The sequence below is a fragment of the Apis mellifera genome, linkage group LG8 (genome assembly GCF_003254395.2).
Source record: "Apis mellifera strain DH4 linkage group LG8, Amel_HAv3.1, whole genome shotgun sequence".
Taxonomy (NCBI): Eukaryota; Metazoa; Arthropoda; class Insecta; order Hymenoptera; family Apidae; genus Apis; species Apis mellifera.
In genome coordinates, this window is record NC_037645.1 from 2,524,821 (window position 1) to 2,539,873 (window position 15,053).

A 15,053-nucleotide genomic window follows, 5' to 3' on the forward strand; every position below is an offset into this window, starting at 1 on the left:
TTATACTAATTGCCAGATTCATGTTCTATAATATAATAAATGCTATTTTTATATACATATGAAAAATTATTAGAAAAAAAGTGAATTGTATAATTTTAATTTTTTATGTATAACAATAATTTATATTTTATTTGCAAATAAAAATATTCAAAAAAAAAAGTATGTTCATCATTTTAATGATGATTATATGTTATCTTCTTTAAAGTTCTGAAACAATAATTATTTAAATAAAAACCAATGATTTTTTTAAATTTTTAATGGAATTTAAATAACAACATATATAAATAAAGGTGTCGCCATAATATATTTTTACGCAAGAATAATAATATTAAATACAATATTAACACATCGTATGCTATTTACAGTATAGAATACGCTCTTGATGATTACCACTTGCCATAAAAATATTTTTTTTAAAGATCATAATTCGTAAAATAAATATATATCTCAAATTTAAATATTAATAAGTAATCATATTTTTTTCGTTGATTTTTCTGGACTATTGTTAATATTATATTAACAAAATAATATATTTTTTCATATAATTGTTGAAATTAATATCATTATGAATTGCAAAAATATGTTTAATGAAACAAATTTTTTTTCTCTTTTTTTTATTAACAATAAATGTTGCAAGTGCAAAAAAAATTGATTATTTAATAATCCTTCATTGTTTTATGTAAACATGAGATAAACAATGATTTCTTTAATTCTGTGAACACACATTAGAAATATATCATTATAATTATAATTATTTTCAACTTATATAACTGACCAGATTTTTTTCTCCTTCTCAAAACAAAAAAAAAATTATCTTTCTTATAATTATATATAATATATCCTAACTGTATCTAAATTCGTTGTACGATATGTAAAATAAAAGATGTCACCTTTGGTCCCAGTGATAGAAACTTAATGTTAATCGTAAATAGGAAGTGTTAGTCAACATTGACTCAATCATTCAAACCTAATCTATTTCCGATTCATTTTTTATTTAGATTAGGACTGAATGGCTGATCGAACTAATAAAAGAAAAAAAAAAACTTAACAAAAATTGCGTAGACTGCGTCATACAATGAGCAACAATGTTTCGAAAACAAACCTAAATAGGTCCGTTGACTATTTGGACATGAAAAATTCTTCCTATCGCCTCAATGCGTAAACGATATTTACATCATCGATTTTTTTTTATTGACAATTCTTTTTTTAATTGTTCCGATTTTTTACACGCGATATTTACATGTGAACGAGTAACATGTAATTAATAACAAGTCGGTTTTTACATAAATCAAACGAATTATTAATAGAATGATTTCGAAGAAATTATAGGTTGGATAATCGAGAAAAAGAATAAAAATAAGAAACAAAAATAAATGATCATTCGATCATGATCAAAAAATATATATATGTAAGATTTTTGTCCTCTTTTTTCGATAATTGCCAACCTTTTCTTTATCACTCAGACTATATGACATAAAGCACCAAAATATCTTTTTAAAAATGCCAGTTCTTCTCAGTATTATCCTCAGATAGGATCATTTTTTAACTTTTGAAAGAAGTTAACATCTTTCCGTTGCCTGCAATTATAAATTTTTGAATTAAGCAAATGTAAGAATAACAAAAACTTTTGAATTTTTTAATTCATTTTTGTGAAAAAAATTAAATTCAAAATAAACATTTTCTATTATTACAATACTAATTATTATTCGCATAATTATATACTTACACTTTTTAAGTTTTCGCGACCGCCAAAATTTCGAATCGATTCTAATAAAATGTCTCGCTGATCTATTTGAGCAGGCATGGATTTGGGTCTTGCGCTTTTCAAAGTTACACCTGTTATCACCGGCATTGTAGGAGATCTCGAAACATCATTTGATGATTCCTTGGAAAATTCTTTAATATCATTTCCCTTTACTCCTATCTTTGTATCTTTTTTTATCACATGGACTTGTATTTTTTGATCTTGATCTTCTTCCGATTTTAAATTTGAAAATTTAAATCCTTTTACGACAGGCATTAGTTGATTTCCTTTCAAGTTTATGCCATTTCTGAAAATCAAATTATTTTGATTTTGTGTTGGATTGACTGCAATTGATGTAAAACTTTTAGGTTTTAAACTACTTTGGTAGACATTTGTTATTTGATTAAGGTTATGCCCATTTTGCATGCTGCAATTATTTTGTTGAAACTCCGATCGTTGAATTATATTAGGTTGTTTTGGCTTCGATCGAAGACAAACATCTTGACCAAATGCTTTCGTTAATTCTTTAAAATTCACTGGAGTGGTATCTATAACATTATTATCTTGTTTGTTCTCTGGAGAATTCTTTTTTAATTCTACTCCAGTTACAATTGGTTTATCATTAATAACTTTTAAATTTGTGTCAATAATATTATTCGGCATTGACTTTTTAAAGCCTGAAGCTGTTGTATGAGTAATCAATTTTTTGACTAAATCATTCGGTTTATTTTTGTCCGAAGTTGTAATCTCAAATTTATTTTTTTGCATTTTAATAGAAGTTTCACTATTAGAAGAAGTTTCTATTTCATCTTTAATATTATTTACATTAACAATTGTTTTGCTATTGGCTTGTTGCGTTCCAAATTTGTAATCTATATCCATTTTTATTTGGACATTGGCACTCGGCCGTTCAGACCAACTACCTAAATTGATTGTAGGAGGTCCTGAATAGATATAGCGTTTTTCATTTATTTTTGAATTCGTTTCTGATTCTATTTTTTTATTACTCGGTGCTGATTGAGGTTCACAAGTCGGAACGACATTCGATTCTTTCGAATATTCGTTAGACATGATCTCGGTCCTTAAACAAATTAAAAAATTATTATTTGGATTTTATACTATGAGAGAAAAATTTGTACTATGAAAGATTTAAAATTTACCTTTTTTCTTCAAATAATATTGTATTATTCGAATCTTTGGACACATTTTCCTCCGCCTGTTGAGCATTTTTCAACTGCGGCAAAATGCTTTTCAGCACCTAAAAAATATCATTTATTATGATCACAAAAATAACAAAAAAAAAAATTTTTCTAAGTAAAAAATTAATTACCTGTAAAGACTGTAATTCTTTTTCTTTGGTAGGATTTTCTTGCCGCTTTAAAATATTATCCCGCCATTGCGAGAATTTTTCATTATTTTTAGGCACAGTTATATTCAAATTATTAATGCTCATTGCCTTTTTCATTCCGGCATCATCTATTTCCGTATGTTTAACATTTTTAATATTTTTGTCTTCATACGTATTTCCTTGAAAATTAGGTTTATCACATATAGACATGTAACTTTTGGACCGCTGAATATTGCTTTTTTCGTTGCCATACTGCCACCTCTGTAAGGATTCCATTTGTATCTTTGGTTCCAGCTTTTTAATATTATTCAATTTATCATCTCCTATAACTACTTTTTTTTTTCCTTGTAAAGTCCCTATATTGAATTCTTTTGAGTTTTTATTTTCATTCTCATCCAGATTACTCCTATTTCTAGATAAAGTTGCAAAAGATCTAATAAATTTATCATCAGAATTTTCTTGTCTGAATTGTTCTATTTCTTCGAATATATTCAAATTCTTTTGTTTACTGTATGTTGTAATAGTAAAATTTGATAGAGTGATATCTATAGGAGCAATTTTGGAAGTTGAAGAATTTGATACCTTTTTAGAATCTATATCATTTACAGACTGGGGTAAAATACCTATCTTATTTTTTAATTCATAGATCACTTCCTTTTTAATATTTGACTCTGATTTTTGTTCTTTATTTGATTTTTCTTGCGAATTTGGCTTTTTAGGCTCTTCATTTTCCGATAATGGTTCCGTGTTTTTTTGTCTTTCTTTTTTTTCTATAATGTTTTTTAGATTTTTGTTTTTTGAAGTTTGAATTGCTTCTTCTGTTTTTGTATCTATTAAAGACTCGGATATAGAAGTGATTGCTTCAAAATTATCAAATACTGGAGATGCATTGTCTCTAAAAGCACTTGGAGGAGCTGGAAGTTGATATTCCCACTCAACGATGGATAAATCTTCTTCAAGTGTTGATACATAATCTGATGTATCCTGTTGTGAATTTATAGTTAAATTTGATGCACTGGTATTCATACATATAGTATTTAAATCATTAGGATATTCAGCATTCTTTTTATTTTTCTGTTCTGTTTCTTTAGAAATATCCTTTGACTTTAATTTAGTTTTTGCTGGAGCAATTGATATTTCATCGGGTGACGAAACGGAATTGGATAAAGTATCAAATACTTTTTGGAGCAGGACATCAGTCTCTGAGAGATCTGTATCTGTAATTTAATATTTTAATAAATAAGATAAATGTTTATGTTGTATGAAATTGTTTAAAAAAAAATTATTTTTATTTAGAATAATTAAAACAAACAACTATAATTAAAACAAAATAAGAATTTTATGAAAATTTAATTATTATTTCTTTTTTAAATTCCATCACCTTTTTTCCTAAGATGTCAAACAATTCTTCAAATTAAAATTTAATTATAAATTAAACATATTTGCATATTAGAAGTTAATTGCTTCAAATCATTTCTAATATTTTTATTTTCTAAAACCATCATTTATCTTCGGATTACGATAATCGGATTATTTTTAAATCTAGTTTTTATAGTCAATTCATGCTGATTTTTTCGAAATCTTATCATATGAATGTGAAAGCAAGTGAAATACGAAAAAAATTCATTTAAAATTGATAAGAATAGATAAGACTTATCACAAAAAAAAATTATTAAGTAGACAATGCTATATATGTTTAGATTTAATTCAGTCATCGTCATCCGAAGATTAAATCTCATTTTTTTTATTACATTTAAAATTCAAGCATAGACAATAGTTTAAAGCATAGACAATACTTATGCAAATGAAAATCGAGTGATTATTCCCATATAAATATTAGTGATATGCAACATGCACCTGATGAACCCATTGTTATACAGGACTTTTCTTCAGCCACATCTTTGGAATCAGTATTTTTCTTCGTCTTCGGTAATTGTGCAAAATTTTTGTCGACTTCTCTCGATTTATCAGGCAGCAAAATAGATGTCACATTCAGATTCAAAGCAAACGTAATATCCTCTGCATGAGATGTTAAATGTCTTTTTTGCTTTTCCAATGAATTTACTTCAAAATCATTTGACTTTGATGCTGTCCGAGGTATTTTGGCTTTTTTTGGATCTTTTAAACATTCCCCTTCTTTAGTTTGTGTAATCATATTATTGATATATAATTTATTCAAATGATTGCATTTTGGCATTGTAGAAATTACAGCACAGAGTTTTTTCTCTTGTCCATAAGTACTTTTAATTAAATCATTGCTTGTCAATATAGAATTCCCATTTAAAGAATTTTCTATATTCTCTTTATTCATATTTATATTCAATTTTTGTTTATGATCAATTTTATTATCATTATTATTATTATTATCATCATCATCATCATCACTTTTTATGTTTGTAGACTTATAATCATATTTTTCCAAAATTTCTGAATTGTAATTGAAATTTGCTTCACTTTCGCCGGCAGGTATCATGAATACTTCTTTTTCATTAGTGAAATAATTACAAGAGACTTCCAATTTTTCTTCACATCTTATAGAATTTCTTTTGCTAGATCCATCACTGTCAGTATAACTCTTTGCATCAATAAGATCATATGAATTTGCATCAGTTGTAAAACTTTCAATGTTGGATTGTGTAGAATCATTTGACAAGCAGTCTATATTATTAGAATTTGAACTGAGGGTTCTACTCAATGGGGAAGGTGATATTAACTTGCGTTTTGCAACCTCGGGCCGTATTGTAGTAGTATTTCTAGGCTTAGGATGTGGAACAGGTACTGCAACTATACTTAGAGGGAAAGAAAAAGAAAAGGCCATCACCAATGAATCTAGTTAGCAAGCAGATAAATACAAATCATTTCTAAGAAAAAAAATTTATGTGCATTGAAAAACAAAATGCAAAAGTGCAGTTCTAAGCATGCAAAATTAAGATGCTACTTCTAATAATTTTTTTGAACAGTAATGTATATTATAAATTAAATTTATATAATAGTAATAAAAATAGAATGAGATAAATAATAATTTGATAGAGATATCATAGCATCATAGTATCATAGTTATCAATCTATTTTTACAATCTATTTCAAAAAATGTTAATTAGAAATTATAAAAAATTAATGTGAAACTTTCCAAGCTAGAAAGAAAAATTTTTCACTAAAATAAATATTGATTTAATAATAAAATAGCATTTAAACAAATTCTCCAACTCTACTTTCTAATATTGAATTCAATTGAACCAAAAACCTATTCCAATTTTCAGTGGATTCTTCTCGACTGACTAAACCTGGTGGAGGTGGTTCCAAGATACTCAGCTTTTTTTCAGACTCTAACTTACATTCATTATGATGAATAATAGGTAAAGAAGGCAATTTATCAATATTATTAGGAACATCTATATTTGTTACTGAAATATCTAATGGTTTTGTAGAAATTGCAAATATTTGTAAATTACTCAATGGAGGTGGTGAAAGATTAGATTTATGATTATCTATTATTGAACTTTCGAACATATCTGTATCAAAACTAGAGGAAATTGAACCATTATAACATTTTGTTGTACTAACATTTCCCAATCTTGGTTGTTTATTATCCATTAATTCAGAAACATTTTTTCGGGTACAAAAACTTCTGGAATTCGATAATTTTGGTTTTTCAAAATTATTTATTATTTTCGTCTCTCGTAATTTATAACCGATTTGAAAACTCAAACTATGCTTCAATTCTTTAGATTGACATCTTTCACTATAAATACAATTATTTTTATTTAGCCTGAAATTGAATTTATTTTCCAAAACATCAGACTCAGACATATTTTCAATATTCTTTTCTATATTGTCTAAATTAACTAAAGTTTGCATTTTAATTAATCTATTTTGGGATTTAAATGAATTTTGATTTAAAATGTCCTTACTACCTGAACAACTGTTCACTTTTTTGGTTAATTGTCTAGCTTTAGAGTTCACAATATTGGAACAAGCAAAACTCTGTGATTTCTCTAATTTGGGTTGTGATTTATAATGATTATTTTTTGAAAAGTTAACTGTGGGTTTGATTGACCAATTTTCAAAAGAACAATTGAGATCATCAGAAATTTTAATTCTTTGGTCTGCACTATACTCTTGAATTTTCGATTGTAATTTAATTTTTTCTAAGTCAAAAAGATTAGTGTGTTTCTTTATAAAATTATTTCTTTCTCCTACAGTCTCAAAACTGTTCATAGACATATAACTATAGGAAGGAAGATTATTATCTATACTATCGCAGCTATGCACTAGCTTACCTCTCGTCTGCAGTACTCTAGCGTCTAGAGGAGCATCTTCTATTGGTGCAGGGTGTTTTGACTCCGTGCTGGGTAACTTAACATTTATAGAATCAGATCTATGACACGATTCAAGATCAGATTTGCCGCTTTTTGATTCTAATTCCACTTTTGTAGTATCAGATTTTATAAAATCAATATTCGAAGACAATATTGAGCTAACAGTTGTTATTCCAATATCTGAATTGGCTTTTGGACGTTCTTCTATATCTGAATTCGCTTTAGATGGAACACCAATGTCAGAAGGAGGTTTAGAAGGATCCATATCTGATGTTAAGGATTCTTCAGAGTCAACTATACGTTCTAATGCTTGAGTAGAAATCGCCGATGATAAAGGCCTAGTTACTGGCGGAGGAGGTGCAACTCTTTTCTTTCGTAATCCTATAAAAGTTAAAAAAAAGTTCTATTCATTATAAAATTTAAAATAAAAAAAGATAAAAATAAAATTTAATAAATGAAAAAAACAATTATATTTAATTTGAATGAAATATTTTTACTTGAGAGATTATTTTAAATTATATTCTTTTATAAAATATATTTTCAGAATCAAAATTTAAAAAAAATTTTAAACTTACTAATAGAATGATTATAAAAAAATCTAAGAGATTATTCATTCTTAAAATAATATAAAAAAAATTTACACCTGTAGAACTTAATGAAGTATTGCTAATGCCATGACTAAGTGTACCAGGTACAGAAGCCAAATTATTTAGACTTTTACTGGACTGTGACGTTTGAGCTAATTTCCGAGACATTTCCAAAGGAACTTTGTTCCTTCTGGGCAATGTTTCTGGAAGTCTTCCCGCAGAATCTGGGTTATCACTTAATACAGAAGCCTCATGATAACCGGAGCTATCGCTGCTATTTCGACTGTGGCTAATCATCACTTTATCTTTGCTAGAATCTCCAGAATTTTCTTCAATATCCTAAAACAATTAATATTATTTATATTAAAAAAATAGTTTTTAATACATTCATTAATAAAATTTTTTGAACTTTATAGTATATATAAATAAATAAAAATTATACACATATAATTATACACATGTAATATAGAAAAAACTATATGTATAATAGTAAAGAAAAATTAGTATGTATTATTATGTATTATTATGTATTATTATTTTCTACAATATATATAACTATATATATTATAGAAAAATTACTAACGTTTTTATTACTAATCTCTGCTTGAGCTTGAATAGGTGGTTTTGGAGCTGGTCTCCGTTTTCTTTGAGGTCTAGTAGGTGCTTGTAGAGGACTCGTACTTCTTCCAGTTTCGTCACTTCTTGCTGGTGACGCACTACGTTCACCAAGACTATCTGTACTTAAGGAACCTTCTTTAGATTTTTTGAATACAAATCCAAAAACACCTTGTTTTGCCTGCTGCCTACGTCGCTCTTCTTGCCTTTGAAGAGCCATTATATCCTGAGTGCTAAGTGCTGAACCTAGTGTTCTGCCTTGTCTAGCATACAGGGTGACTTCCTGTAAGTGGTAATCCTGCAGTGACAATGATAAGTCCAATGTTTCCAAGCTTGCTGTAAAAGAATATCAATTTTTAATATTAATTCTTTTTAAAATTCTAAATTTTAAAATTATTTCTATGTGAATATAAACTTTTTTTAATACATAATCTTTAATATAATTTAAACTTCATTTAGAGAAAAGAAGATATTTTGATTAATTTTTTTTTTATTAAAATAAAATTTTTCATTAAATCAAGCTTTCCTTAAAAAAAATACGTTTGTTTAACTTTATTGAACAAGTTCAAATCAAATTGGAAATCTTTATTCAATAAAGAAATCTATGAAAAATAGAATGAATACAGTACCTCACAATGAGAATACAGATCAACTACAATTCTTCAAAATGGATTAAAATCCTTTAGATACAAGAATCAATCTCCCAAAGTAAATTCTAATCGTTGAAGTCACGATTTAAAAGCGCAAAAAGAGATTATTACAGATCCAAGGGATCGGTAACAAATATAAGGAAACATCGGTTTCTGCGAGGACAAGCAACCCAAAGAGCAATGCGTATGCACGCTTAACGACTAGGAGTAACAAGTGGAAGAGCCGGCCGGTAACCTTGCGATAGCGATCTTAACACAACTGGCTTGGTGTAACTAGCTAACTGAAATATCTCGTGCACCAACGCAGAGATATATAATCGGGGAGATCCCACTACTATTCATAGTATTGGAAATAGGCTATAGAGGATGGTCGAGCCATCTACTAGTAAATCTGGTTATAGTCGAATATAGTAGGATATTTTCGATGTTCATCTACAGTGATTTATATGAAATTTTTATTTTCAAATGATATTAAATCATTTACAAAATTATAGTATAATTATTATTATAATAAATAAAAATAAAAGTTTAAAAGTTTAATTTAAAACTAATTTTTTGATGAATTTTTTTTAAATTATAAAATACATATTAGTATATTACATAAATCAAAATTATAATAAATTTCTTATAAAGAAATAAAGAAAACTTGTTCTGAATTTCTGAGTTAAATCAACAAAGTCATGACTAAAAAAATATCTTCCATAGTTTCTTTATAAGTTATAATAAGGAAAAAATTAAAAATATATCTTACTACTACATTTTGTTGAAAATATTTTTATCCATTTGATAAAAAAGAATATAGATTTCCAAGAAAATTGGATTGGAATTCCATATTACATACATGTATATATATATATACACATATATTTATACAGACATGATCCAAATGGCTTCAGAAGCCATATTGATCCCAGCAAATCTAACTGAAGCATGCAGTTATTGACTATTTCTGCTTATAAATTTTATTCCAAATTAGTGTGCACATTAATCACACACATAAAAATAGTATTATAATACAATTTAATTAAAAATGTATTTTAGTTATTATTTTTCAAATATCCGTCATTCGTTTACACAATTCTATCATATAATTCTTCGTTGCGAATCAAATAATAAATCTGTTTTCTTTTTCTTAAAATCTTATGTCAACATTTTAATTGTTTAATATAGTTCGTTGTTAATTTATTTAACTTCTTAATTTCTAAGAGGTTTTGAATCAATGTTTTCACTTCTTTTATTAATGTTTCAAAGTTTTTAGAATTTTTAATGATATCTTTAAGAACTTTTATCTTTGTTATTCTATTTCTATTTTTTTTCTTTTTTTTAATTACATAAAAATTTAAATTATTTACCTGGATGACGTAGTTCATATTTGTTCTTATCTAGATCTTTTTCACGACATACTTCTTCCAAGATCTCACCTAAGTTCATCTTGGGACTGACTCTCGACACATACAATTGATTTCTTGGTAGATGTACCTATAATAATTGCACAATCATGATTTTTCCAGCACATTACTTGATAAACTATCGTATATATAAAAATAGATATTAAAAATGATGATAAAACTAGAACATCTAAAATACTTTATAAGGAAATGTTTACGGAATATTTTGAGTTTAAATATTGTTATTTTTAACACATCAAATATATACGAAATATATATTTTGTGTTCTCATATTTTTACCTGTAACCTGAAAGTAGTTTCAAACGGTTGATTAACTTGCTTCGCTTTTCTTGGTACCAAAGTCCCCTGTTTAGGTAATAATTTTACCTGGAATATTAAACATAAAATAATTTTTATGTTTAACTATTTATTTTTGGTAAAATAATTTGATACTTTAAAATAAATGATTCAGCTGAAAATTACGATTGAAATAAAATATGAAAATTATTCAATTTAAATAGCAAAAGTAGCCAAGATTTTGAAAAAAAAATAGACATATGACAAAACAGTTTAAAGTAGATACGATGTGATTAGAAAAGATTAAAAGCATTCTTTTATAAGAATTAAAAACTCTATACTCAGTAAAGTATCATGAAGTATCATGAATTCATGAAATTCTTCAAGGAATTCGTGGAATTCTTTATTTCTTTATCTATAATTCTTCATTTTTTAAATAGAAAAAAGATAGAGAAACAGCATTTTTTTTTCTAATTTTCTGTAATGAATTCTTTAAAAAAATTCTTTAATTAAAATTTTCATTATTTTTATTTTTTTTATTGATTAAATATCTATTCTAAATATTTCAATCATTTCTTTAAAATATAAAATAATATTAATATAAATATATTATTTATAAAAAAAAAAACAAAAAAAAGAATATAATGAATTATTTAAAATGATCTATCTACTCTGATTACTTTAGTATTTATATTCATTAAAAAAAAAGAGCAATTATGGTATATGCATGTATTCATTTCATAATGTATACATATAATACCTGAAGTGCATCCAACGCACCAATTGGTGTATTGGGTTGATGAGATAAAACCATCCCACGTTCTCCAATCGCTTGTAGAGTATAGTTGGAAGCTGTCAATTTGTGAGCCGTGGCGATTTGCACGAGGAGATCCATCATCGGTGTACTGCAGATAAAAAAATCAAAGAAGATAATTAGAATTCGCTCATGGAAATCTGGACATAGAAAATAGATCTTCTATTATACCATACCTACTATATATTATATCACGACACATTGCATTAACATTTCTGAAGAATCAAATCTCTGAATTATAAATATTTTGTGTCATGAAAAACATAAAAACTTAACGTAGAACTTAAAGTAGAAGAAATTCTATTCAAAAAAAAAATTTAGAGTTAGAAATCAATAGAGAGAGGGGGGAAGAAGGGGGAGGAGAAGAGGAAGGGAAGAGGGAGAGGAGAGAGAGAGAGAGAACTATTTGTAATTAAAAAGTATTGATAATTTAATTTAAGCATTTAATAATATACTATTTCTAATTAAAAAGCATTGATAATTTTCCAATGAAGATTGCACTTGCACTTTAAAAATTTTTTCCTAACATGACTTTTATAAGCATCAATAATCAATCAGTATAAATATAAATATAATCAGTATAAAGTAAAATATAAAATACGATTGGGATTTACTTTCATTAATTTATAAAAATTACTGATTGTGCGATAAGAATTCTGATTATCGCTAAAATCTTATCAGTTTTAAAAACTAAAGTTTTTTAAAACTAAAGATATTAAAAATACCTTTTTTTTAATTAAATGTTCATCATAACGCACTTCATTTATGTATTTTTTAATAGTCAAATCTAAATGATTCATCAGTCAGGCGATAACAATAATTAGAAAACAAAAATAAGGCTGGATTTACTAATAGAAATCATTTTAAAACTATTCCATGGCTATATTATAAGAATTCATAGAGTAAATTAAATATGTATACCTTCTCTGTACCGTGACTCTTTGCATTTGAAGATGATGTTCCCGAGGTAACTGGACCAGAAGCTCCATACTACCGGCCAGCATGTCTGCTGGTGTGTCTTCGGTCACAGTTAAAACCATTCTGGATGGCCTCTCCTCTCTAATTCTAAAAATTAATAAAAAAAATTTTTCATTAAAAAAAATATTTAATCAATTTAATAATAATCAATTTAATATACAAGTCACTAGGTTTACATTTTAATATATCATTTACATGGCAATTTCAACAAGCAATAATTCTGCAAACAATTTTGATGACGATTTCTTAACATTTCTCAATGTGTACGAAATGAAAGCATGCATTAAAACAAACGTGACACAAATTCTCTATGGCTTCCGCAAACATACATCGATTACACTTTTATGTTTCCATGTCACGCAACTATTCAATGTCAACCGTTATCATTCGTGGTTGTTTTAAAACAAAGCTGAATTAATCTCGATGATTTTATACTTGAAAAAGAACTGAACATGTTCATGGAACAATGATTATCTGATTGTTAAATACCTTAAATATACCTTAAATATAACGTTAAAATCTGTATATTTCAAATAATCATGATAAATCTTATAATTTAATTTTTCAATAAGATTTACAGATCTCATTGATTGATCAAATGAACAATCAATTAAAAAAGTAATTTTATTTTGCTTTTAAATTGTTTAAATCAATGTAATTAATAATTTTTTATGTTTTCACACTGCTATTTTAATTTTTAGGAACTATATTATTTTGATGTCATAGTATTTCAATACTTCAATATTAACTTGAATACTTTAGCATTTTATTTGATACTTATTCTTTCATCATATTTATCATAGATCTTTAGATATTTTCTTGGTATTTCAGTAATTATAAAGATGTTATACATATACATATATACATAACATTTGTAATTAAAAAAGTTAAGTTATCAATGCTAATGGATATCTAAGTAACGTATATTCTGGAACGCGTGTAAAATGATATAGTGGAACGGTGACACTTGGAAGACGAAACATATGATAAAAAGAAGAGTATCGTTTCCTATAACGCAATCTATCCTATCGGTCTCTTGTGTCAAATAAAGCAGACAGAGATCGATTACCATTTATCCGACTTGGTAAGAATAGATATAGAGGAACGTTTAATGTGATACTTGTAGCCCAATTCACACCTTATATTGTATATATCATGTCTGCATTTCTCTGAAAATGAATGCAATTTCATACAGTGATTAATATAATATTTTTTTTTTATAATTTTAAACAATGTATCTTATAATGTATTAATATAAAATAATATTTATTCTTTTACCATTCTATTTAGTAGATTTAAATAGATTGTATTGAAATGTTATACAGAAGATGATATAATATAACATAAAATTCTGAATGAATCTTATTTTGAAGTCGCAGAGGAAAACATGGTTTCATCAGTGATTTCATAACTGACTCTCTCGCACACTGTTGCGACATTTGCCAATTGAATGAACGTGACTGTTGGCCGTTGAAAGGAAAACGACCACTTGGAGTCGTTTAAAATTCCTTTACAATGTCAGGTTTTCGAATACAAAGTAAATAGAACTATTAAAAAATTAAAAAATACCTTTCATTTAAATTGACAATCTTTGAATCACATTTCATTGACATAACAAAATATTTTCATAATATTAATTATAAACGTTTAAATAAAAAGTGAAGAGTAATATTTTTCCACAGGAAATGCAGTTTATAAGAAAACTGAACTTAAAAATTTTTGATACAGCACATTAATTCCATCTGTCTGCTACTTTTATAATGATTTCGCTAAAATAAGAGAAATTTCATAATTTTTTTTTAATTTAATTTTCTCAAAAAAAAGAGATTTTTATTAAAGAAATTTATATGATCATACCTTATTCAATTTTTTGAATCATCTTGCACTTAAGATCTATCTCTTGGATTTTTGATACAATTTTAACAAGTTGATAGCTAACATAAATTGTTTTATCACTTAAGGCAGAATTTCGATTGGATAATCAGGGAAAGCAAATTGAGATCCACACACCTATTTTAATATCAATCACTCCAGTCACGGGTAACCAATGATTATATCGAAGGAATGATACCGTTACATAATTTGGATCTCGAAGAAAGACCCTTTACATAATCGACTATCATTTAAAAATGGCAAACGCAGCCATCGATGTTAATTGCGCGCATGTAACCAGCTGTGCAAGCTGTGTATTGTGCATATAATAAATAAACTCGATCAGTGAAATGTTGATTCATCTCTGTTTAGATTATAGATTAGAATAGAAGAAGATTATCCTAGAATTATCCTATGAATATAGAAAATTAATAGATAAAA

The 15,053-nt window shown here is 26.6% G+C and overlaps 1 protein-coding gene across 9 annotated transcripts in view; it reads right to left on the bottom strand.

The window, feature by feature from the left end:
* Positions 1-285: 285 nt before the first annotated feature.
* Positions 286-15,053, bottom strand: part of LOC409616 (uncharacterized protein MAL13P1.304) — a 62,517-nt gene continuing 47,749 nt past the window's right edge. For 7 of the 9 annotated variants that reach the window (XM_006559447.3, XM_026442549.1, XM_006559450.3 and 4 more), the window contains 12 exons: positions 12,684-12,827; positions 11,709-11,853; positions 10,952-11,038; positions 10,616-10,742; positions 8,582-8,949; positions 8,055-8,337; positions 7,373-7,792; positions 4,950-5,876; positions 3,075-4,309; positions 2,905-3,002; positions 1,727-2,825; positions 286-1,577 (listed from right to left, as the gene is read on the bottom strand). In XM_006559447.3, the coding sequence (XP_006559510.2) occupies positions 1,560-1,577; positions 1,727-2,825; positions 2,905-3,002; positions 3,075-4,309; positions 4,950-5,876; positions 7,373-7,792; positions 8,055-8,337; positions 8,582-8,949; positions 10,616-10,742; positions 10,952-11,038; positions 11,709-11,853; positions 12,684-12,827 (4,951 nt within the window). In that variant the 3' untranslated portion in view covers positions 286-1,559. Of the gene's footprint in view, positions 1,578-1,726; positions 2,826-2,904; positions 3,003-3,074; positions 4,310-4,949; positions 5,877-7,372; positions 7,793-8,054; positions 8,338-8,581; positions 8,950-10,615; positions 10,743-10,951; positions 11,039-11,708; positions 11,854-12,683; positions 12,828-15,053 lie in introns of those variants that run through there. The other 2 variants (XM_006559453.3, XM_006559455.2) reach the window with 2 other exon arrangements.